The sequence below is a fragment of the Pavona decussata genome, unplaced genomic scaffold (genome assembly GCF_977016875.1).
Source record: "Pavona decussata unplaced genomic scaffold, jaPavDecu1.1 SCAFFOLD_2, whole genome shotgun sequence".
Lineage (NCBI taxonomy): Eukaryota > Metazoa > Cnidaria > Anthozoa > Scleractinia > Agariciidae > Pavona > Pavona decussata.
In genome coordinates, this window is record NW_028145426.1 from 589,837 (window position 1) to 615,829 (window position 25,993).

The window sequence follows — 25,993 nt, forward strand, 5'->3', positions numbered from 1 at the left end:
TACGACCTCAGCGCATGTGGTTTCTGTATCATTTGACGCTCAAAAGTAGATCAAGAGGGCAGAAAGCAACATTAGGAAAAGCAAACAAACAACAACAACAACAACAACAACAAAAAACAAATAATTAGAAAAAAAAAAGAGCAAAGTCTTTTCCATCCCAAACCGGAATTTTTTGCCGAGCCTGCCTAGTACAAATTTGCTTTAAAACAAACCTACTTCACACCACATAAATCTCCTCGGCGTTAGCCTCGACTAGCGCGCGACAGCCGCAACAATGATGGTTTAATCTTTACTTACCGCTGACCAAGCAGTTGTCCGCCAAATCACGTGACAATCTCTATGAGTACAACGCCGGCGTTTGATTGGTCTATGCTTGTGTACACAATGCAGGTCACTAACAGCCTTACCCGCCGGACCCATGCAACTTATGTGTCTTTCCTGCCAGCCTCGAAGATGCGTTACACAGTTACCGCACTGAAAGGAAGGTAAACAGAAAGAAATCGATAAGAATATTTGAGACACTTTATTTCCTCAAACAAGCGTCTGGGGCGCTGATTTCCGGTTGTAAATTTTGCCTTTTGAACAGTAATAAACTTTAACTAAATTAACGTGCCTCAAGTTTTCAACAATTTATTGTCCGTTTCAAAAAATGTGACTTTAATTCCCTACCTCATGCATTATTTGAAAGTTATTTTCATTGGCTATATTGGTGAGGGTGTGGTGGTTATTTTAGTCTCCCTGGCAGCAAATCGAGGGTGAGCGAGTGATCAACGCGGTACGGTATCGGTCATTTAAAGGGGAAACTAAACTGGATAGTATTTTTTAAAATTTAAACGAGGAATGTAAACTTACATTGCTCCAGGCTGTTGTCTTCCAGTGCCCTAGAAAAAAAACAGAACGAAAAAGGCCTTTCAGCAGGAGAAGAGATTGTATAATGCAAATCCAGGGATTTGATTGGCTTAGCGGCCATGGTATATGAGCCAAGATCTAGCAATATTTCTTGATTATTTTCAATAAAACAATTTTTCCACTTGTGCTTGTTGGATATGAAGATGATTATAGCCAACTCGGCGCTTCGCGCCTCGTTGGCTATCTATCATCTCATATCCAACGCGCGCTCGTGGAATAATTATTAAATAGCTATAAAAAGTAGCAATGTTAGAAAATATACAAAACAAAGCAAAACAATGACTTATAAGAGAAAAACAAGTTGACAATCACTTTTTTATGTGCTTTACGAATGATTTTACGGATGCGGCAGCGTTTGACTGTCCCTATTCCAGAATAATGGTCCAGCCAAACGTAAACGAATCCACCACCGATGTGGTTCGACACTGGCCAACATTGTTGAATTCAAGTGATACTGGAATTGCCTGGCCACTATGATTTTAATATTGCTGAACGAAGTCCCCCATAGAGGGGGGTAACGCAACTACACCGAGCTCACTTGTCTATTTTACGGTGGAAAATTAATTTGGAGATAAAATCTGAAATGAGCACTTTCTTTTGCAATGTCTTCTATGCATAATAATATTGCTTGGAATAGAGCAAGGGGAGACGTTAGTGTTGATTTATTTGCGGGCCACTAGTAAATTGAGTCGCGCTCGCGCAATAAAAAAAAGCGTCATCTAGACGTTGACCAAAGGTATCCAGCATGTTTCATCCAGCACATTTGGGAGATGTTAAATTCGTTTGACTACCCCACATAACTTCGTCCATGGACGTTGCATTAATATCTCTTTTACAGCTAGTGTCATACAGTCTTTATTAGTGCTGGAACAGCGTTAGAATTTGCACTTGTATGACACTTTCTAGTAAATAAAGATTCACAATCATTCATAAACCAAATTCGAATGATGTTGATGATGTTGAGTTCAGTCTATACGGCCTAACATGTGTAAGATTTAATAAGGCCGATTTAGACGGTACAACTTTTGCTTACGACTGTCGCATACGATTTCTGGGTCGCGCGCTGCTCGCGTCATGCAAAAAATCGCACACAACTCTCGTTACTCAACATTGCCTATACCTACGATTTTAAAACATGTTTTAAGGGCGATTTAGACGGTACGATTTTCTCTTACGACTGTCGCATGCGATTTCTAGAGCGCGCGCTGCTTGCGTCATGCAAAAATCGTACACAACTCTCGCCACTCAACATTGCCTTTACCTACGATTGTCGTAGGATTTTAAAACATGTTTTAAGGGCAATTTAGACGGTACGATTTTGCCTACGATTTGTCGCAAGCGATTTCTAGAGCGCGCGCTGCTTGCGTCATGTAAAAATCGTACACAACTCTCGCCACTCAACATTGCCTTTACTTACGATTGTCGTAGGATTTTAAAACATGTTTTAAGGGCGATTTAGACGGTACGATTTTGCCTACGATTTGTCTCATGCGACACGCTTACGCCATGCCTACAACACGAATCGCGTCGTGTAAATCAACCTACAACATCCTTACGACAGACGCACACAACACGAAAAATGTCGTAGGATTTTAAAACATGTTTTAAAATCCTACGACAATCGTAGGTAAAGGCAATGTTGAGTGACGAGAGTTGTGTACGATTTTTACATGACGCAAGCAGCGCGCGCTCTAAAAATCGCATGCGACAGTCGTAAGAGAAAATCGTACCGTCTAAATCGCCCTTTAAAATCCTACGACATTTTTCGTGTTGTGTGCGTCTGTCGTAAGGATGTTGTAGGTTGATTTACACGACGCGATTCGTGTTGTAGGCATGGCGTATGCGTGTCGCATGCGACAAATCGTAGGCAAAATCGTACCGTCTAAATCGCCCTTTAAAATCCTACGACATTTTTCGTGTTGTGTGCGTCTGTCGTAAGGATGTTGTAGGTTGATTTACATGACGCGGTTCGTGTTGTAGGCATGGCGTAAGCGTGTCGCATGCGACAAATCGTAGGCAAAATCGTACCGTCTAAATCGCCCTTTAAAATCCTACGACATCTTTTGTGACGTATACGACAGTCGTAAGTGAGTTGTAGGTTTGATTTACACGAAGCAATTCGTGTCGTAGGCCTGTCGTAAGCTTCTCGCATGCGACAAAGTTGTCTCGTATAAATCGTCCTATAGAATGGTCTCGAGCTGTCACTCGTTCACAACAGTTTTGACTACCTCCCAGCAGATAAACACGCCATACCATGTATTACAATTCACAATGCATTAAAAGTTTTAGAATGGAGAATTTTAGTAATCATTATGTGTTTATTTATTCCGGAATAGTGCCAATCAGATCGTACGAACCCAAAATTTCATTTCCAGTCATGCTATTCATTCAGCTGTTTATCACATGAAGATCTCACAAAACAATAACATCATAGAATAATGAACGATACTCACCGGTAGCTTCATTTTTAACAGTAAGCCTTACGGATCCTTCATCCTTCCCAACAATGTTACTCGCAATACACTTGTATTGCCCGGTCTCCTTAGTTTCAACCTGACGGACTAACAAAACACCATTCGGAAGTAACAAATGTCTACTGTCATTCTTGATCAGCTCTTCGTTCCTTCTCCATGTGATGTGAGGGCTGGGCTTTCCAACAACCGTACAGATCAATATTAGATTGTAGCCTCTTTCAACAGCGAGGGATGAAATCGTTTTCCTTTTGACCTCTGCATGAGCCATTGCATAACCCTCGATTCGTTTTTCGTTGAAGACGTGTCGCAACTGACGGTCAAGGATTTCAGGAGGAACTGCAAAAAATAAACAAAGGCTAAAATCATTGCGTTTCTTAAAATTACCACAAATTATGCGAATTTTCGTCCATGAGGGATGTAAGTGTCATGGCGCTAAAAAGATCGCCAAGGAGACATATCCATGAAGCCTTTATAAATCAGAGTTACAAAATGGCAAATTTTACTTTGCAAAACGGTGTCAAAGAAACAGAATCATAAGCAAGTACTGCTGACGACGTTTCACTTCAGGAATTCATCAACAGACTAAACATTTTGAACCGACGTGTCCAGCATAATAAAGAGCACAACAGGAAAGTACTGCTCAGTTGCTAACATTTGAATGGTCACCCTTTGGCTTTCATCCACCACTCTAAACCAAACGTTTCTCACCTCGTTAGAAGCCCCTCCCCGCGCCTCTTTTAAAATTGTTCCTTTCCCCCAAAGCAACATAATAAAAAATAAATCAATAAAATAAACAGTAGTGGCCGTTGTTACGGATTTCTATACCAAAGGCACACCAGTTTAAACAAAAATATCTTTATTACGTGCGATTGAACTTACCCAAAATGCTGACACTTGTGGTTCTTCTGAGTGTTCCATATGAGTTATTTGCAATGCAAGTATAATTCCCTTCGTCCTCTAGCTCGGCGCTTGGTACCACCAACGTGCCGTCATCTAACACACTGTGACGCTGTTTTTCGCTTAAAGTAGCTACTTCCCACGCAATCTTGGGCTTAGGAGTTCCTTCTGCAGCACATTTTAGGAGTAAGCTGGCTCCTCTGACCACCGCTGCCACGGCGCCGGTTGACGTTCTTCTGGCGTGTTCGGGTATATTGAATCGAGATTTTACTCCTCGCCAGTGACTAGGAATCTCTGGAGGTGCTGAAATAAATGTGAAGGGAATAAAGAAACTAGGAAAACTTTTAAGTCCAGGAAGAATCGAAAAATGAGGTAACCGATAAGTAAATATCAATCAGTCCATGAGGCAACCAATCAGTTAGTCAATCAGGTAGTACGTCACTGAGCCAGCTGACAAATCAAGCCAGTCGGTCAGTCAATCAGTCAGTCGCTCGGTCTCTCGGTAAGTCAGTCAGTCAGTCAGTCAGTCAGTCAGTCAGTCAGTCAGTCAGTCAGCCATCAATCATTCAATAGTCAGACAATCCCTTTGCCTGTCAGCCAGTCAGTCAGTCAGTTAGTCAGTCAGTCTGCTTCCCCTACCATCAGTCAGTCAGTCAGCTTTCCCTACTATCAGTTAGTCATTGTGAAAGTCATGCATCCTTCGTTATATTTCAAACATAAACATGGACAATTGAAGACACAGAAGACTTCATAAAACAAAATACAAAACTTCCTTACTTCCAATATTCAACAGAGTTGAACCTTCGTCCTTTCCGGCGACATTAGAGGCAACACAAATGTAATAGGCAGCATCATTAATAGCGGAATTTGTTATGGAGAGAGAACCGTCATAAAGGACTTTCAAAGAATGACTGACAACCACTTGGTGTCGCTCTTTCATGCCTGGAAGCCGCCTGTACCACGTAATGGTTGGCGTCGGAACTCCTGTTGCTAGGCACTTTATTCTTACAGAAACCCCTCTGGGAATAGTGACAACGGCCCCGGTTGTTATGGAAATGAGATCTCTAATGTCTGTTATCTCAAAGCTTCCCTTGAGGTTGCTAATTAGTGGTGGCACTGAAAAGAGGAGAAAATACATGTACAGTAACCTGACAGGGAAAAAATACGAATAACATCTGCCTTGAACTTGTCGCGCAACAAATGTTTCTCTGGAAGCTGCAAAGAACGTCTACTCTCTGCAAGGCAGAACAAAGAATCGCAATTTACAACGTAACATTTGTTGAATGACAAGTTGAACGAAAATTTTACCGGAATTCTTGGCCTTAAACTTGCTGCTGTTTATAAAAAGGGTTAATTTGTTGGAAGCAAAATTCACTGACAAACAAAAAGCAAACAAAGAAACAAAGAACAACAACAACAACAACAAATCTTTTAATCGTTTGAAGGCTTGGATGAAAGTCTTCCTATACAAATTTCTGGAATTCTTATGGTAATCTTATACTAAGATGCATAGGATTCATAACTTTTGATGGGCATAATTATCAATTTACAGTTTTGTTTGACCAAAATAGCTAAGTACAAGATGTATCTAGTGTTTTGTTTAGTTACCTGTTATAGTAAGAGACAGTGATTCCACATCACGACCAAAGGGATTGGACGCCGTACATTGGTAACTGCCCTCGTCCTGTAGCCGCACTCCACGAATGACCAAAGATGATTCATTCATGAAGTACCTTCTGCCAGGAACTATGAACCGCTGGTGATGGCTCCAAGTGACTGTAGGCTTTGGTGAGCCCTTGTTAGGGCATGTCATGATGACTGTAGCATTAACTACAGTTGTAATGTTGGCGCCAACGGGTGCAAACACAGGCTTACTGCTGTTCACGTCTACTATCACTCTCCTGTCGGGTAAAATGACAGGTCCTCCTGGTCCTGTGTGAAAGGACACAAAGACAGAAAATCATGAACAAATCGCCCTTCGCTACATTAAAAACTTAAAATGTTCTGTCTAATGTCCTGTGTTTTCTGACAAAATTATGCTCCACAAATGTACTCTGTTATTGCTGTGAGTCTATCACTCAACCAGAAATCTTTTGTCCAAGGTGCCGATTCACGGGTCTCCACAATTCAAATTAAATAGTTTTTTTTCTTTATCGGGTGCTGTAAAACTGTAGTATCTGCCTCTGTTGATTTCTGCTGTCGTGTTACACATATCCAACGAAAAATGTCAAGGCCAGTTCCGGTGTCCACTTCTTAGTAATTTTACTGCGGATGGAGTAAAGAATGAATTTTGAACGAAAATAATACAGGAAATAAAAGTTTCACGTCGAAGGGACCTACACTCCTTTGCCATATTTGGTTTGCTCCACTTCTCGCTCTCCCTTTCGTACTTGAGCTTAAATCTCTGTTTATTCTTTTTTATCTTATAACGTCGTTTGAGCTAATGAAGGCCTCTCAAACAAAAAAACTACACGTAAATACAATACAAGTAAATTAGTAGCATGAACTGTCCACTTAAAGTGCATAAGGTACTTTTAAGATGTTCGCCTTACTTATCCATCCTCCACGAATATAATACGAACTAGCAAAATGACGAGCTCTCGGTTGGCGTGATAGCTCAGTTGGTAGAGCACTACATCGGTATTACAAGGATCATGACTTCGAATCCCATTGAGGCCTAGCTAGCTAATTCTAGCTATAGTTAAAAAATAATTGGGGACACATGTAGGTGTACTACTCACGCACTAAATCTTTAATATGTTTAAATGACAACGATGGTTAATGGTCAGTAAGAACACCACATCTCGGAAATTTACGCCAGACTAATATTTATCGCATGTCAATAACGCGACGCACCTTTCACAACAAGTTCAGTAGTAGCAGCATCTTGGCCTGCCTGATTAGTAGCAGTGCACGTGTATTCATCTGAGTCCTCGAACTGGACATTGTTGATGGTCAGCGTCTGTTTACTGATGTCATACTTATCATCATCTATTAAATCCTCGATTCCACGCGTCCACGTCAGTTCCGGCGGAGGTAAACCGCTGGATATACACTTTAGTATCAGTGATGAACCATTCATGATGTCCACTCTACTGCCAACTGCAACTGTCAAAGGACTCTCTTTGTCCCAGGATACCGCCTTTACTGACCGCTCTATAGACGGCTGGGTAGGAGCTGAAACACAGTGTCCGTATTTGAGATTACTAACAGTGCAAAATACTTCGATTAATTAACCGTATTCTACCGTCAACTGTACGTGAAATGTTTTGGTACTTCTCAAAACCAAGGCATTGTTATATCATTCCCGCCGCTATCATACATGAAAATGAACACCTACCATTACTTAGACACAGAGGATTGCGAAGTCGAAGAGCCCTTAGTAATGCAGAGAAGTTTAAAAGGTGAACTTCACTTCAAAGAAAGTTCTTTTTCTTTCTGAAAAGAGCCTTACATCAAGAATATCAGCTCTCAGGTGTCGAACTTAACGTTAAGAATAATCATAACTAAGAAGAGTTAGTAACATGACTTGAGACAGGTATAGTGGTAATTAAAAACAACAACAACAACAACAACCTGTAACAAAAGACCTAGAGATACTTTTCTTGACGGAAAGCAAAACTGATCAGCAAGCAGTTAGATTTTCCTTGAACTAAACAGATGGAATCTTAAATTTGCAACAAATTACATAATAAAGTACATAATGACACGGACCTTCAAGAGTTACATCAGAACTAGCTTCGGCTAAGCCGGCAATATTTGTGGCCACGCATGTGTACTGGCCTTCGTTGTCTGAGTCCACAGCACCAAGAGTCAGCAGCATTCCGGATTGAGCGAGTGTTTCATTTCCTTTTCTCCAGGATAATGTTGGAGGCGGTATCCCTGTGGTAGGGCACGAGAGGGACAACTGTATACCAGGAAGAGTTCGAATGGAAGATCCAATGGTTGCTGTTAGAGGGTCCGTTTTGTACCAAACCACAGGATCGGTCTGCGATACGATCAACGGGCGCATAGTGTCTGATAGAGAGAGAATGCATTGTTGTGGCGGTTTGCAATTTAAACAAAGCGAAAAAAAGCGAAAAAACCCAAACAGCTTCTCTATGATGTTATAATCTCTAATATAATCAAAAGAGCTCGAGGAAAGGAGAAAGGAGTCGTCTCATAAATTTTTCAAGTTTTCGCCTTTATCACATTGCAGCCAAACTGCAATATTATTAACTACTTTCCCTTCACGACTAAAAATTTTTAATCTGGTTTTGCTGGTACGAGTCAAAACGCTAGAGAAATAAAGACTGGCTTGTTGCAATCCCCAGCAGTCAGTATAAAACCTTAAACACGAATAAAGATTCAGTATCCTTTGATAGAAAACCTTTCTTCAGTTATACACTAGTAACTTCCATTTTGACGAGGGTTTTGTATTTGGGCGCAATTAAACTATCGCAAGAAAATTCAGTTTTAAAAACAAGAGCCACAGACGTTACTCCTCACTTGCTAACAAAAATTTATGACTGGAATGACCCTACACCCCACAATTCATTGTAGGTCTTGAACTGGTTGTTCACCATAAACGGTCGTTTTTGATTAAAAACTTTGGGGTTTAGTCAATTTTTGTGGGCCACTCAATTTGGCGAATTCTAAAATTTGCGAAAACAACAACAACAAAAAAAAGCAACAACAAAAAAAAAATGAAAAAACAAAAACAAAAGGTATTGAGGTCGATGTCATGGAATGGAGACCTCAAAATGTTTTGCTGTTATTCGCTTCAGGTAATTTCAACCTATTCAGTGTATCGTACCTGCAACATTCAAAGGAGATGATGCACTGGTCTGACCAGCTCTACTCTTTGCCTTGCATGTGTACCTGCCACTGTCTTCAACCAAAGAGTCCCGGATAATAAGAGTTCCGTTAGAGTTCAGTCGCACTCGTTCGCCCAGTAAAATCCCCTCTCCATCTTTGGTCCAACTCACCTCGGGTTTAGGCACACCCTGCACTGCGCATGTAATTTTAATCGTAGCGCCTTTGAACGCATTAATCGTTGACCCTACATCTGCTGTTACGCTTCTGTGTTCATCTAAGGTGACCGATCCCTTTGGCGGTAGGATCTTGGGCTCAAAAGGTTCTAAAACATTAAAAATATTTGGATTACTTTTGTTCTTTTTAGACGGACTAAAATGATGGAAGTGAAATAAATGGAATTCATATATTTGAACTACAAATAAAAGAATGAATAAATAAGAGATTATCGCAGTTATTTACGCGACTTAAGCAGCTGTGACAAAGAGAGCCTGAACAAAATCAGGCTTGAACGGGATTGGAACCCATGACCTCTGCGATACCGGTGTGGTGCTCTACTGACTGAGCTATCAAACCAACTGGCAGCTGGTCATATTGTGAATTCGTAATATACCCGTTACCTAAACAGATGGAAGGGAAATGTATTAAAACTAATTTCCCAATGTAGTAGTGTCGATATTGTCCTTATATACCGATTTATTATATAAACACCAATGAAATACCAGGTAAGCTTTCGCTCGAAAACACTATATCTTCACACGTGACAATAACTTGTCATCTTCACACGTGAAAAGATCACCGTTGCTATGGTTACATAATAAATCGCGCCTTTCGCAGCGGTTTGGTATTTCATTGGTGTTTATGTAATAAACAGAACATTACATGGCCGCTTGGAGATACGAAATTTCTCTTACTCATGTTTTTCAACACTCGAAGAGAAATTTCTTATCTCCGCTCGGCCATGTAATATCCTCTACATATTCAACTGGGGTATAAGTGAAGCATCAATCTGTGTTCGTTATAACTGATTTTTTGGGCGCTATGGTGTAGTGATCAGCGATAAAACTTCTGATAGGCAGATCAGAAGGTTGGCAATTCATAACAGGTGACTATATCGTGATCGTAAGACAATAAACTAAAATCCTCTGTCTCTCTCTACCCAGAGCCTATAAAGTATATTAAACTATAGGGCTATTGATTAATTGATTAATTAATTGGATAATTAATTAATCAATTAATAATTAATTAAGCTGATCCCAGTTCTGGCTTAGCCTAATTGGACCCAGGTGGATATATGAGTACAAGCGAACCGTAAAGAAAATTTAACATACTCTCACAGACTTATCCCACTCTCGTTCTTCATTGTCAGCTAAGCGTAGTTGCCGATCAGTGAGGCATATCGTTTCAAAAAATATCTCTAATATGGCACGGTTCGAAGTCTGAAATTTCTGCGTAATCTTGACTTAACGTAGAATCTACATTGTGCCTTTTCACTTCTGTGTATTTTTATTAAACATTAAATAAACTACAGGGAATCGACGTACCTAAAATGTCTACGGACGAGGTCACTTCGTCCAAACCGGCTGCATTCTCAGCTGAACAAGTAAACTTGCCAGAGTCCCATATAAGCGCCTCTTGGATCGTTAAAGACCCTTTGTCATCAATCAAATATCGTTCGCCGTGTACCAAATCCACCCCGTCTTTTCGCCACCTGATTTTTGGAGGAGGTATGCCTTCGGTAGGGCAAGTGAGAGTGATTTTCACATACTCAAGCTCGGTGATTTGACTACCAACTGGAGCAACGACTGGCTGACCATCTCCAATTGGCAATATAGGTCCTGGCTGCGGCACCAAAATTCTTGGCCTCTGCAAACCTAACAAACAAGGAAAAAACATTTTAGTGATCCTCACAATTACCTCGTGCAATCAATAATGTTAACGGTTTCAACGCCACCACTTTGAGTTGAGATGAAAATGTCCATGGCATCCAACGGAAAGCGTGAATGTTGTTGATCAACAAGCAACACGTAAAGCAGAGGTTTCTCAAAAAACAGAAAGACAGGTATCCTTCATAGTCTGAGTTTTGGTTTTGGTTTTGTCTAAATCGTGGGCATCTTCCTTTGAAAATTATAAACCGTCGCACCACCAACAGCATCCGTGATAGAAAGAAGAAAATAACTCTAAACTTCCTGTTCCAAAATATCGAGAAACAAACGCTCGCAAATAAAAGAAATAGAGAATATTATATAGCTGTTTCAACTCGAATAGGACGTTTGACCAAAGAAAGAAAAGGTTTCGTTTTATTATAGAGCCAGTAGTGACAGTACACTACGGTACAGAATGCACCTTAGTCATTAATAGTGCATTCGTAGTTGCTTTCGTTCGTTCATCCTTTCCATTCACTCACTCAAAAAAGTGCTTACCAACTACTTTCACCGTGCTTGACGCGCTATCCTTTCCAGCAACACTGTCTGCTGTGCACGTGTATCGAGCATTGTCGTCTTCACCAGCTTCACTGATCAACAATGACCCATCATCCTGAACTGTGTACCTGCCCCCACGGGGAATTTCCTGGCCATCTTTTGTCCACGTGACAGTTGGTGTTGGTACGCCGCTGGTTGGACACTGGATGGTAATGTTTGTATCGGTAAGTGCCGTCACGTTATCACCAATGGCCATGGTTATCGGATTTCGGTCGTGGGCTTTTATCGTCTTTGGCTCGTCAGAAACCTTTACGATGGGCTTTGAAGGTTCTGAAAACATGGAAGCTCTTTAGATACTACATGCTGGTATGATATACAGCGAACAAAAAGTACAATGAAAATCGGTTAATACGACACTAGCGTAACATACCCCTCACCCCCACTCCCAAACCAGTGATTAGTTGTTTTTGTAAAGATGGAATAAGAATCAGCAATGAATGGAGACAGATCACTGAAAGGCAAATTTTTTAAAAGTAAGGTGCCTTAAAGTGCTCTTCTCCAGCAATATAAATATAAACACGACAAAAGAGATAGAGAAGAATCACTTGTAAACGAAACTTGACTTCACCATTGACAGCTTACCAAACTCCTCAAATCTTTAATAGGGTGCTCCATGGAAGAGAATTGCTGTCACCTGGTCCTACTGTAATTAGAGGTAATGAAATCAACGAATGTCATAGAAATACTGACCTACAATCTGGACTGTTGACGAAGCGCTGTCTGAACCAGTAAGACCTTGAACGTCGCAATTGTACTTGGCGTTATCGTCAGCTTCTGCTTGTTTTATGACCAAAGAGTTTTCACTCGTGAAGAAAATGTTGTCTCCAGGAGTAATTTCTATTCCGTCTTTCGTCCACGTGACAGATGGTGTTGGTACTCCACTGACTGGACACCTGATGGTGATGGTAGTGTTTGAAGCTGCTGTCACGTTGTCACCGATGTTCATAGTCACCGGACTACCATCACCAACGGGAATCTTTTTTCCAGGTTTAGGAACATCGATGACCGGTTTGACCGGCTCTGTGAAACATTTATATAACAAAGGGAGGTAAAGTACTATTTTTAAGTACTCCTACATGTGTCCCCAATTAGCTAACTATAACTAGAACGACAAGACACGTTAATAAAGTGTATGTTATGTTGTTAGATGAGTTAATGGGTCATTGAGGTCGTCTCGAGCTGACGTTGTTGTCTTTGAAGAACGGAAACAAAAAAAGAATCCCAGCTGTGTTACACATAATGTAATGCACATTGTTAAATAGTCTTTCAAAAATATCTGCAAAATATTAGAGGTAAACTTTAAGCAAGGTTATAAATTCATTTAATTTGATTTCATCAATCATTCATTTAGAGAGGCGTTCAGTAGTATGTTATAGAAGTTTGGTTACCAGCTTTTTCCTTTCTTTATAAGTATTTATAAGATGGATATGATGTAATATTGTTAGGGTTTCAATTCTTATATAGTCGTTATTTATTTATTATTATTAGATCATTATGTATAATTTTATTACTGTGATGCGCTTTTGATCATATTTAGATGTAAAAACCGCAATATAAGCATTAAACATTTTATTATTAACATTAATCATTCTTTCCTTCGTCAATCATCAATAGGTCATTCATTCATTACTCACTATCTCTCAACTCATACACTCCTTCCAAAACTCACTGCCTCCCTTGCACACTTGCTGAAACGTTCGCCCTTTCGTAGGTTCACACTATCGTTCATTCGCTCATTAACTCACTTAGTACACACAAATACTTACCCACGACTTTAACCGTGCTTGATGCGCTCTCTTTCCCCGCAACACTGTCTGCAGTGCATGTGTATTGAGCATTATCTTCTTCATTAGCTTCACTGATCAACAATGAGCCATCATCCTGAACTGTGTACCTGTCACCACTAGGGATTTCCTGGCCATCTTTTGTCCACGTGACTGTTGGTGTTGGTACACCGCTGGTTGGACACTGGATGGTAATGCTTGTATTGGCGAGTGCGGTCACGTTGTCGCCAATGGTCAATGTGACGGGACTTCGGTCTTGAGCTTCTATTGTCTTGGGTTCGTCAGAAGTTTCCACGACGGGCTTTGAAGGTTCTATGGAAGGTAAAAGGCCACGAAATACAACAGACTGGTATGTTGAAAGTACATAAGACAGGTACATTATAGGTAACGTAACGCTTGAAATGAAAATGTGAAAATAAGAAATTAAATTGTAAAGTGTAATGTCATGTGCGTTGTGAAGGAAAACTCCTAAAAGGGAAATTGGGGTATTGAAATTCAAAGGAAAAATCTTTTTTCTCGGTGAGATTCGAATTCAAGACCACTGTGTTAGATCTACCAGCACCCAAGCCAACTTAGCTACGATGACTTGGTTCAATTCACGTCAGGGACTGAGGTTTTTTTTTAATTTACATTTTGTAAGTAAAGATTGTTAAGAGCAAGAGGTTACTCAGAAAATTCGAGACTTTTACGCGTCACACGGTCACAAGTCTGCTCATGACATACTGAACATTTTACATCTTCCCCTTTCATGACCGAGCTTAAAATTTACCATCTCTCACCAATCTCAACATAGGTTATTTTAATATATATGAATAGGTAAGTTACCACCAAATTTCTTTCTGGTTCGTTTCTATAACCAAGGATCTTCATTTTGACACTGACCTAAAATTTGAACTCTTGAAGAAGCACTGTCTGTACCAGTTACACTCCGCGCGATACAGGTGTACCTTGCACTGTCCTCAACAGCGGCTTGTTCAATCACCAAAACGTTGTTAGTGACTGAATAACCTGCTCCAAGAACGATTCCTACTCCATCTTTGGTCCAGGTAACAGACGGTGTTGGTACTCCACTAACTGGACACCTGATGGTGATGGTAGTGTTTGAAGCTGCTGATACGTTATCACCAACACTCATGGTCACTGGACTGCCATCACCAACAGGAATATCTTTTCCCGATTCCGGGACATCGATTGCTGGTTTGACTGGCTCTGCAAAACATTTGTCATATTACCAAAATTCTAGTAATAGCTGTCAAGAAATTTTATTGTAACTTGAACATCGCCACCCATTTTTAACTATAAGGGTTGTTTATTATTAGGTCATCTTGAAATTCAACGAAGTTTTGAATCTGCTCCAATTATTTGTAAAAACTCAAAGAAAAAATTTCTTTGGAAGATTAGATGGTTAGATACCGAATTAAAACTACCGATACCTAACATTTGGCAAGTTCCCCAACACCATGAAAATAATTTTCTTACAGGTTGTAAATCAATACAAATGTCGAGTTCAAACATTTTATTAACAGCTTTAAAAAGTGTACAATAATCATGTAGGTTAAGTCTTTAACAACTCTGAAAAATACCTTAAAACGTTAAAACATTACAAGGCCATTCATAGGATAGGCAATCTTGCTTACCAACAATCTGCACCGCGCTTGATGCGCTGTCTTTCCCACCAACACTTTCTGCAGTGCACGTGTATCGAGCATTGTCTTCTTCGTCAGCTTCTCTGATCAGCAATGAGCCATCATCCTGAAGTGTGTACCTGCCCTCGCTGAGGATTTCTTGGCCATCTTTTGTCCACGTGACAGTTGGCGTTGGTACACCGCTGGTTGGACACTGAATGGTAATGCTTGTATTGGTAAGTGCTGTCACGTTATCACCAATGGTCATGGTTATCGGGCTTCGGTCTTCAGCTTCTATTGCTTTTGGCTCACCAGATGTCTTCACTACAGGTTTCGATGGTCCTGTGTAAGATACGACACGACAATGTTTCTTTTTCAAGAAACCCAATTTTTGAATAACCCGTAGATATTGATTGTGGTGATTAAAAGATTCTCGAGAGATCGCTAAAAATTCACTGTACCTATCGGCTGGATAAACGTTTTGCTACATTTGGCGTTTGACGTATTAAAAGTAAACTAAAGGAATCTAGAATCCACGTTTCAAAGTGAACAGAATTTGTCTAGGGATATCCATGTCATTTTACTTGCTTTTGTAGAAGAGCGGTGTTTTGGTGATTATCGCATTGGATATTAGATTGGAAGAGAAGAAAGCCACTGGTTTGAGTCTGATCGTGTTAGTTCCTTCACACGAAACATTTTTCATCATGGAATCTCTCTAAATTGGAGGTATAAATAGGTATTGGCCATGAAATGCTGCATGGGCTAGCATCCTTCCAAGAAGAAGTGGTAATACTCCCAGTTGCTTCGCGCAAAAGAAACCTGGAATTGAAAACCAACGATTTGCGCCATTTGCGCCTCATGGATGACGTACAATTCATTAACTTAGTCTCTGGGTTTATTTGTACATTGAGTTTTAAACTCACCTATTATCTTTACTACCGACGATTCACTGTCAGTGCCTGACACGCTCTTCACACTGCAAGTGTACTGTGCACTGTCATCAGATGCCAGTCCCTCAATCACTAGAGAATTGTCCCTTGCAATTGAATACTTCACTCCAAGGGTGATTTCTACTTCATCTTTTGTCCAGATAACAGATGGTGTTGGTACTCCACTGACTGGACACCTGATGGTGATGGTAGTGTTTGAAGTTGCTGTCACGTTGTCACCAATGTTCATAGTCACTGGATTGCCATCACCAACAGGAATATATTTTCCTGATTCAGGAACCTCTATCACTGGTTTAACAGGATCTGGAATTTAAGTAACGTAGGCTTAATAAAGTAAAGATGTTATGTTTCATGTTAATCAGGATTTCTCACTTATTTTGGGTTCTTGAAACTTCCCATTTGTACTGTATCAATAATCGTAGAAGCTTCTGTTGTAGAGTCAACAAGTTGAAATCCAAGGCAACGTTAACTGAAGCAGGTTCCCATTTGCCAAAATAGTCGCGAGCCGTCGTTAAGATTGGGAAAGTGTTTTGGATTACTACAAAATATATATGTGTTCGCTATCAAAAGCTATCTCAAGTTTTACGTCCCGGGATTGAAGGTGTGTTCGTGCCGAGCCATATTTTATTAAAAACAACTCTTCCTGATTAAATATATTGCTTAATTCGTAATATTGCTGGGGTTTTTCATTCTCCTTTGGATGTTTCGGCGACATAATTCCAATTACCTAACACAAACCCGAGGATAGTCTGGAAGACAAAAACGCTACTTGTTCCTTTCTAGCCCGAATTTTTTCAGGCTTTCTTTACGCAACTGCTCAATTACAATTTGCCGTGTACAAAACCGCGATGGCCTTCCTTACCTTTAAATCTTTCATTCGCACTTCAAATATGTGATCATGATATTTCATATATTCATTCCAATTCACTGATACTTCACGGATTTACTACAAACTTACAAAATAACCATTGGTATCGCCGAGTTGATGGACTCGAATCCTGTTCCAGCCTTAATTTTTTCAGGCTTCTTTTCGGAATTTGAGAGTTGCGATAGCCTTCTATGTCTTAAAAGAACATCCTGCAGGAATGCTATCAGGACATAAAAGCTAAGATTAACAGAGGGAAAAATCAGTCTTACCAACGACTTGCACCATGCTGGATGAGCTGGCATTACCAGCAACATTGCCCGAACTGCAGGTGTATCGACCATTGTCTTCACCTTCGGCGTCAGTAATTAGCAATGAACCACCATCCTGAACTTTGTACCTGCCCCCACTGTGGATTTCCGTACCATCTTTTGACCACGTGACAGTTGGTGTTGGTACGCCGCTGGTGGGACACTGAATAGTAATACTTGTATTGGTAAGTGCTGTCACGTTATCACCAATGGTTAAGGTTACGGGACTTTGGTCTTTAGCTTCTACTGTCTGTGGAACCTCAGAGGCGATAATAGACGGCTTGACAGGCTCTGACGAAAAAATAAAAATTGTTGCAAATGAGAAGCAGGTTAATTTGCTACACCATATATGACTCAAGACCTGCCTAAACGGACGACAAAATGCGTCGAAGTGTAGCTGCGGGTGAAACATGATACGGAAGCAAGAAATTTTTTCAATCACGTAATAAAAAGACTTGCTTTAAGGACATCAATTATGCATCCGCCGTATTCTTTTATGGCAAATTCTTGTTTTACACGATGAACTCCTACAAATATTTTTGCTTAAATCTCAGTTTAGTGTAAATTGTTTTGACCATGATTGTTTGGCGTTCTTGTCGTTGAATGCCGCGGAAGAATTGTCCCATATTCAAAAAGCACTATGAACGTCTTCCATAAGCTACCAATAGACAAGTCATTTGTCTTTCTCCTTGAGCTGACGCCTTTATGCAAAGTTGACGAAACCTCTAGTTATGAGTGCGCGGGCTTTGAGTTTTTAAAATACATAATCGGGACAAATGACTGAAACTCCTTTAGTCAAGGTGTCGATCCAAGAATCTGGTAGACTATAAAACATTCTTCTGAAGCCAAATAATCAAATGATAAAAATAAATCGGTTCTCGTGTTTAAAACGCAAACCAAGTCATCTGTAAAGATTGCAGGTATTCATCATTTCAAGTTTAGAATGGCCTTAACTGCTGTCAACCTTGTCGTTTGAGAGCTCAAAGCTGTTAAGGCTCTAGCGAGATTGTGAGAATACTAAATCAATTAAGATATACTAGGAAAATTTCAGGAACCATAAGGGAAACATCACATTCAAACAGAAAACAGACAAAGAGCCGACCAGTCTGCACATACTTTACCTTAAAAGAGACTTGAAACTTCTTTAGTAAATCGTTCAATGATTTAATAAACTCACAGAAAAAAACCTTATAATCTTTGAGCTCTCAGAATAAAAACCATATCTTTAACGGATTTTTCTAACTTTTTATGCTTGACCGCGGTTAAAGACTAGCCAGGGCAGACCCATTTATCTCGGAAAGTAACTTTATACCACAAACCTAAGAGAGATATGAAACTTGTTGCACCATCTTGGCCCATGAAGTTCTCTGCAATGCACTTGAACTCTCCCTTGTTCTGTATTCCTCTTATGGCCAGCGCTCCATTGTTATCAGTCTTATAATTCCCACCATTGCCGAGTTGTTTCCCGTTCACTTGCCAGAGAATGTTTGGTTTTGGGATTCCTCTAGCTGAGCAATTGATGTTCACAGGAGTAGTGGCGAGGGCCGTCAGGTTGTCTCCTACATGCATGTCTACAATGCTACCGCTGCTGATATAAACTCTACCGGAGATTTCAACACTGGGTTTCACAGCCTCTGAAAGGCACAAAGGGACACACAAGTACAGTAATTTTGAAAAGTTATCCAAACGAACTTAGCCGAATTTCTCTCCTTGTACCCCCCACCCCCTCCCCCCCATATTTTAGAATTTTTTTCACGAAATGTAGCAAGGCTTTGAATTGAATTGAAACGAAAATGCGGTAGAAAAGCAGTGAAGACAAATGAAATATCAGAATAACAAAATTGAAGAGAAGGGGAAATTTCGGGACTTTTGTTTGTGTAAATTCAAGAATATTTTTGCAGCGATTTAACGGAACCTCCCGTGAAGGGTACCTTTGTCAAGAAGATCCAAGGTCAAACATCAGTTGTCAAGCAAAAGATCTTAACTACCCTTAGAATTTTTGCTCTCAGAGGACAAGCGTGCACAAAAAGGACAAACAATTACCTTGCGCACATTATGAATATTTAAGAACATCTCCAACTCTTATCGCAAAAACAGAAACAAACAAGGCAAAACAAAATTCAAGAACTTTTCAAAGTCCCGACCGGAAAAAAAATCACTTTTCAAAACAAAAATAGTGCTATATTTCAGGAGCATTACTTCAACCATGGCAACGAAGCTTACGGTACGAGCAATGCCAAGTTATCAAAATCTTGGTTTGCGTAATACCAATACCCAAACTGATACAACGCCATTAAAAGCTAAATTTTGGAGGTATGAAGTTAAAACAACACTGACAACCTCTTACCAAACACTGTTACGGCACTAAAAGCCATGTCCATCCCTAGAAAGCTCTCAGCGACGCATGCGTAATCACCAGAATCCTCCAGTTCCATTTTGAATATGTTAAGGATACCAGCACAGTCCATCTCCATACGGTCATTAGTAGAGAGCATCTTTCGATCTTTTATCCATTTTATCTTTGGTTCTGGTACGCCGAGCACTGGACACTTGATGGTAAGCGGACTTCCTTGTAAGATCGAGGCTTCATTTCCGATCGTAATATTAAGACGCTCCTGCTTTTGCAAGGATTCTTTGTGTCCATACGACGACATGATCTTCGGCGCCATGGGCTCTGGAATAAAATCGATATGACATGAAATTTCGGTAAATTATGGATGCGAATAATGACAAGCTAAATAAAAAGGGCAAGATGATAAATTTAAATCTCAGGCATGAAAAAATGAATTGAAAACAGTTAATCGCTAGCACTGCATCTGAAGAAAAAAAATATAAGCCGGTCTCCTACAGGAATCGAATCCTTGATCGCACTAGTTGGATCCTAACCATTGAAAGTTACTCGGGAGACTCGGAGCGAAAAAAGGTCAATTTGTTAGGTTCATATGCTCGGCATATTGTTAGTGTACGGCAATGTCGAAAGCTTTTGCGACGATCAAGGTAACATTATTAGTGGATTTTACAGAAAAAATGCGAATAAACAATTTTTCGTTTTTGAATCGGAAACACTAGGATACAAATTTTTGCAAGAAGAGTGGGATAAAAGCACTTTTTAGCTGGGAGAGAAAAACATATCCTTTTAAAATTTTACACCCGCTAACTAAGGATTGACAAGTTTTTGTGACAACTAATTAAAATTCACCGCCAGTTGTAACGTGTAATCTTAAGGTGTAAGGAACCTGCCATTGTATTCTTGAGGGGAGGGGGTTGGGCAAAACACCACAACCAAACAAAAAAAAAAAAAACCATAAAATGATAGTTGCCAGTAAGTTGGTTTTGCTATTTGAAAATCTCTTAGTGTAACATGGTCTTACAAGTCATTTTATGCGAGGTTACTTTTCATGTTGTGTTGAATCGGGCGTTGCTGTTCAATTACCTATCTGTCATTCCTTGTAGAACGTTGATGAAAACTTTAAAAGCTGATTACGGATGCTTTGAGGTAGAAGCTTTTAACAAAAGTCAAGGCCGTCCAAAATGAAGCAAGCAAATAAAATCCATACCGTGAACTTTTAACGTAGTAGTGGCCGACGTGACTCCAGCAAAGTTCCTTGCCACACACGTGTAACGGTCCGTGTCCATTGGATCCAGATTGTACATGATCAGTGTGTTGCCAATAGCAACGTAATTGCCACCGCTCTTCATCCTCATTCCTCCTCTGTACCATGCAATGGCTGGTTGGGGCAGTCCCAGAGCAGGACAGGTCAGGGTTAATTTTCTGCCTTTCAGTGTTGTTAAGTTGTCACCAATTTTTCCTTTGAATGGCTGGTTCTCGTACCAGATGATGTAGGATCTCGATTTTCTTATTCTTGGGCGGATGGGTGCTGAGAAAAAAGAAAGTGATACGCGAAGTTTATCAAAAGTATCTTGTTTGCTTTGTAAAAATTATGCGTAAAAGTGAGCAAGCAATTAAAATTAGAGTAGTCAATTTTCCTTCAATTGAAATTGTGAATGAAAGTTTGGAAAATTTAATAAAAGCCACGATTACTAATTTGTTCTGTGAAGATATACAAAGGCAATAATCTGAGATTGAGGTATTGATTATACCTTGCATGATGTGTTAGACGCCGTACAAACGTTTGTACGTTCACCCTACTTTTGACTTGCTATGCTTAGTGATGGATCTAACAGACGCACGCCACTTTCACAACAAAACAGAAGCAAAATGAGATCCAAATGTGTCTTAGATACACGTGTTTCCGCCGCTCAACGACTGATGCGTTTTTGCTTAGAGTGATGGTTGATTCGTATGCCGTTTTTGTCTGTTTAAATCGGAAAGAGTGATTATTTTGGGGCAGTTCGGTTTTTTGACTTTCAATTAAAAAAAAAAAAAAAAAACGTGGAATGAACAATTCTACGTGGAAGGTAGTTTATAGAAAATAAGTTATTACCGCGAATATATACAGAGGAGGCCTCATGCGTCTCTCCGATAGCACTCTTAGCTAAGCACATGTATCGTCCCGTATCTCCAAGCTGAGTGTTCCTTATAATAATCATAGTTCCATCCTCTTCAATGGAGACCCTATCCTTGGATTCCAGTGGTTGAGCATTCTTCGTCCAGGAGACAAATGGCCTTGGAGTTCCCTCTGCTAAGCATTCCAGAGTGAGTGAGGTGCCTGTGAACATCTGCACAGTCACACCTACAGACGCCGTAACAGGTCGTCTCCTACTCAACGCAATGATTTCACCTTCGCCCGATTTGATGCGAGGAAGAACTGGTTCTGATACATAATTAAAAGAAAGTCAATTTATTTAAACAACATAAGTAAAAGAAGGACTGAAGAAACAGTAGAACTGTTGAAATGACGGAAAGTGTGTGCACAGATCAGAAGAGACTAAACGAGGGGGGGAGTGGGTAGGGGCCAAGGGTGGGGACGGGGTAGAGAGAGCCGGCTCTATGGCACTCGCTCTGAAACTTGGGGTCATATTTATTCAACTCCTACACAGGTTAACCTTACGCAAGTAGGTATATTTGAACATCACTAGGGTATTAAGCTTGTTCAGTAATGACTGCTTTGCATATTTACGTTGGCTCACGCTCAAAATCTGTTAAATCGGCTAAAGATAGACACCGCGAAAAGTAGAGTATATAGTCCACAAGGACAAAATCCTAAAGATTCTAGATCTTAGCTCTACGCATACTCTCAAATACTCTCAGATAGCACACTATCAAATACGCTTACAAACAAACAAAGAAGAATAAAGTGGTTAGGTGCTGCCTAAAACAAATACAGGAGTAAATTAACCTCATAATCTTTACACTCAAGCGAAACATTCGCTTCTCCTTCTCCTAAGTTTGGCATTCTGGAAAGGCGAACATCTTACGCGTACTTAAAAATTGAATTTATTCAGAAAAGCTTCAGATAAGAATCAATTTCAATAGCTAATAAACGTAAGCTTCTAAAGTAATGTTTGGCTTTCCTTTAAATTTGACTTTCTTAAATCGTGAATAGAAATTAAAAATAAAAACGTAGTTAAAACAACGGTTATACTTTTTTTAAGATCAAACCTAAGAAACAAAACCCCCAGGCCGTGTTTCTTCTTTACCCTCTCCTTAGCGCCCTGCCTTCTTACCAATTACGTTGATATCAGTGCTTTGTGATGCATTTCCTGCCATGTTTTCGGCGACGCATGTAACCTGACCAGCATCCTCTAGGGCCCTGATGGTCAGTACCAATGAGCTGTCGGTGTCAGATTTCACGGGTATCGCATCCCTTAACCACGTGATTTCCGGTTTCGGTACACCGTCCACCTTACATGTGATATTGATACGAGTTTGTGTTAGCACGGTGACGTCACTTCCTATCGAAACGTCAACTGACGTCTTGTTGGATAGAGGAATGTTGCCCACTTCCGGCCGCTGGATGATTGGTTTGCTTGGTTCTGCAAGAAAAGCATTTATTTATAAACATACTCACGCAATGCACTAACATATGCCTCGGGATATTTGAAACCAGTCCCACAATTAAAAAATTCTCTTCTAATTAAAGTAATTAATAATTTTCCTACTTCTCAATTTTGGCTAATGAACAGAAAGTATAGACCAAATTGCCTAACTTTTAACTATTTCGATGGTTTTCAAAGATCTTTCAAATAATTTTCATCTTGCTTACCGAGTACAAAAATAGTGCAGAACTTCGGGTTATATGTTAATACAACGTAACGTCAAGGAAGGACTGTTTTTTTTTTCAGCCACACACGTCAGCATCTGTATACTTACAGTAACTTACACCTAAATTACCATAACTCGGTAACCGACCGACTATTACGCAAACTCGAAATCTGATTGGCTACGAAAGGCAAGCGCGGACTAATTCTCGACAGATTACCTGGAGGCACCGCGTATGAGAAATTCTAAAACTCGCAAGCCAGCAAGCTAGTTATAAACTATTTTTACGGAATTACGTTGTTGAATAGATCGGTCCTTGGGTTATGCTAATATAAAACAATTAGACAACTCGCTCTTGGATTTTATCGACTTAGAATACTGGCGACTCGAGAGGCGAAGCTTTGCTGCCTAAATGTTGAATAGAACTCCAATGGTATCACCAAAACAGAACAGTACGCCAGAGGCACGTTTCACAGCAGACGTTTTACCTATTAACATCTCAAACATAACTAACCAATTACTGTAACTTTCGTAGATTCCTGATCAACCCCAACTTCACTCATAGCAGTGCATAGATAATCTCCCGAGTCACTTGTGGTAGCACGCTCTATTGTTAACACTCCTGACTTCACAGTCACCCTACTGTTTGCTGATGACGTGTGAAGCATATCCTCTCCTTTGCTCCAGGCCACGGTTGGGGTAGGGATCCCGTCTGCTGAACACGTGATTGTGATTCGCATGCCCGAGAGAACTGTTACGACACTTCCTACTGTAGCTTGCACGGGAGCAATTTCTGATAATGATACTACGATTTCTTGGGAAGAGCTGATGGATGGTGGCTGAGGAACTAAAGGAAAAAACAAAATGCCGTTAAATGAGTCTACACAAACATTGGTTCCTTAAAGAAATGGCCTTGCATGGACACGGCTCATCCTCTTATCACTACTATTTTCCAACGATATGACCAATTATCTTTTGATGCCGCCAATTTCTTAGTTCACCAATAGCTCTCCGCCTAACTACGCTTGTATTATGTGTGTCTGTTATCAGCTGCGTGAACTGTATACGTACACATTGCCAAACCACATCACAGGCGCGCAACACGACTCCCACATCATGCTAGCATAGTTCATTGAAAAACAACAACGCTTGAGCTACTGAGAAAGATGGAATGTTGATCATATGAGTGTGTAACGCGGACAAATTTGAGACCACTGCGGGAATGGAAGCCACGATATTCTGTAAACTGGTAAGATGCCGTAACGACTGAGCCGCATATACCCTAGTTAGAGTAGAGTTAAGATTCTTGTCTCAGGAGACAACAAGACTGTGACGATAATTGACTACCCTCGAACCATCGACCCTTCGAGGCACTAACCATCACACCAACTCGCCTCCACGTAAAGAAGCGCTCTTAACGAGGATCGCCCTAAATAGGGAGCAACTTTGATCTCACTTAACTCTTACTAACTACTTTCTCCCAGGCATTGTAAAGCAATCAGTGATTTATTTTCACCCTTTTATGTTATTGCGTTTCTATATTTTCACTATGTGGACGAAGCGGTTTGTTTTATCCCTGCCAAGAAAGAAGGAATATAAAAGTGACTACGCGAGAAACGCATGACAAACAACACTCACCAAGAACCTTAAGCGTGGTTGATGCTTGAGCAGTTCCAGCAACGTTTCGTACAGAGCAGACATACTCCGCGGAATCAGAGGGCTGTACAGATATGAATACCAAAGAACCGTTTGTAATCTCATATCCGGCGTCCTGTTCTAAAACTTGACCTTCTTCACCTAGAACAGACCACTGGACTTCTGGTTCAGGAAAAGCTGAGTACTTGCAAGTTAATGTCACTTTTGTTCCTGATAGTACTTCTATTGTACCTCCGACTGGTAGAGCACGAGCCTCTCTGTTGTACCAGGAAACGGTCGCGTCGGATGTGGTTATTTTAGGAAGAGTGGCTTCTACAAAGTTAACCAAAAATATTTATTCTAACATTTCAAGTAAAAGCGCTTTTAAGTAGAAACACGTTCCCTTCGCCATTTCTTACAGCCAAGTTCTTACATTCTTTACTCAAAGTGTAAATCAAAGATTTGGTTATCACAACTCACGAAAAGCAATACGATGCTGCCACTAATTTCAAGTACGCTTGAGACGGCAAACCAGAAAAATCCGCAGCTTATTCAGAATAACATCCAATCCCCATCTCACTTCATAGACGAAGGTAAATGTTCCTGCGACGATATTACATCGGTGAACAAAAAGAAACTTAAAGCGTTTGTGTGTTGGAACTCTAATTCTGAACCAGCAATACGTTCAAAACAACACCACGGTCACACCTTTATTTAGACTAAAATCCTATCAGCAAAGTTACAATTAAAACGCAAGATCTTTGAATGACTACTAATCAGTCAAAAAGACCCTTTATTGAACATTCGCGTTCACGTTTTCATCGCAAAACTATTCCCACGTAGAATAACGTAGTATAGGTTTGCGACGTCCCTTTTATTTTTAATATCACCCTGAAGATGACTGAATAGTAAAAAACGTTAGGTGTTTCCTTTTTAAGAACATTTTTAGAAGTATTCAATTTAGATTTTTTCATAATTATAAATAAATTCAAGGTGGCGTCAAGGAACATCATTAAGTCATCCCACAGAAGCACACATGCACGGCATTTAGAGGCCAACTAAGCCACGACTCCAGGAGATGTTCGCCCCAACCTTATCCAACA

At 40.2% G+C, this 25,993-nt stretch overlaps 1 protein-coding gene across 7 annotated transcripts in view; it reads right to left on the reverse strand.

Moving 5' to 3' along the window:
- LOC146489865 (hemicentin-1-like) overlaps positions 1–25,993 on the reverse strand; it is a 73,102-nt gene that overhangs the window by 2,659 nt on the left and 44,450 nt on the right. For 6 of the 7 annotated variants that reach the window (XM_085111383.1, XM_085111313.1, XM_085111597.1 and 3 more), the window contains 24 exons: positions 24,894–25,223; positions 23,770–24,102; positions 22,721–23,029; positions 21,538–21,867; positions 20,650–20,970; positions 19,440–19,766; positions 18,412–18,726; positions 17,054–17,383; positions 15,890–16,219; positions 14,979–15,308; positions 14,224–14,550; positions 13,324–13,653; positions 12,248–12,577; positions 11,498–11,827; positions 10,619–10,948; positions 9,076–9,399; positions 7,995–8,297; positions 7,137–7,457; positions 5,889–6,212; positions 5,058–5,396; positions 4,263–4,583; positions 3,363–3,719; positions 853–881; positions 298–474 (listed from right to left, as the gene is read on the reverse strand). In XM_085111383.1, the coding sequence (XP_084967509.1) occupies positions 298–474; positions 853–881; positions 3,363–3,719; positions 4,263–4,583; positions 5,058–5,396; positions 5,889–6,212; positions 7,137–7,457; positions 7,995–8,297; positions 9,076–9,399; positions 10,619–10,948; positions 11,498–11,827; positions 12,248–12,577; positions 13,324–13,653; positions 14,224–14,550; positions 14,979–15,308; positions 15,890–16,219; positions 17,054–17,383; positions 18,412–18,726; positions 19,440–19,766; positions 20,650–20,970; positions 21,538–21,867; positions 22,721–23,029; positions 23,770–24,102; positions 24,894–25,223 (7,397 nt within the window). The remainder of the gene's footprint in view (positions 1–297; positions 475–852; positions 882–3,362; positions 3,720–4,262; positions 4,584–5,057; positions 5,397–5,888; positions 6,213–7,136; positions 7,458–7,994; positions 8,298–9,075; positions 9,400–10,618; positions 10,949–11,497; positions 11,828–12,247; positions 12,578–13,323; positions 13,654–14,223; positions 14,551–14,978; positions 15,309–15,889; positions 16,220–17,053; positions 17,384–18,411; positions 18,727–19,439; positions 19,767–20,649; positions 20,971–21,537; positions 21,868–22,720; positions 23,030–23,769; positions 24,103–24,893; positions 25,224–25,993) is intronic. The other variant, XM_085111457.1, reaches the window with a different exon arrangement.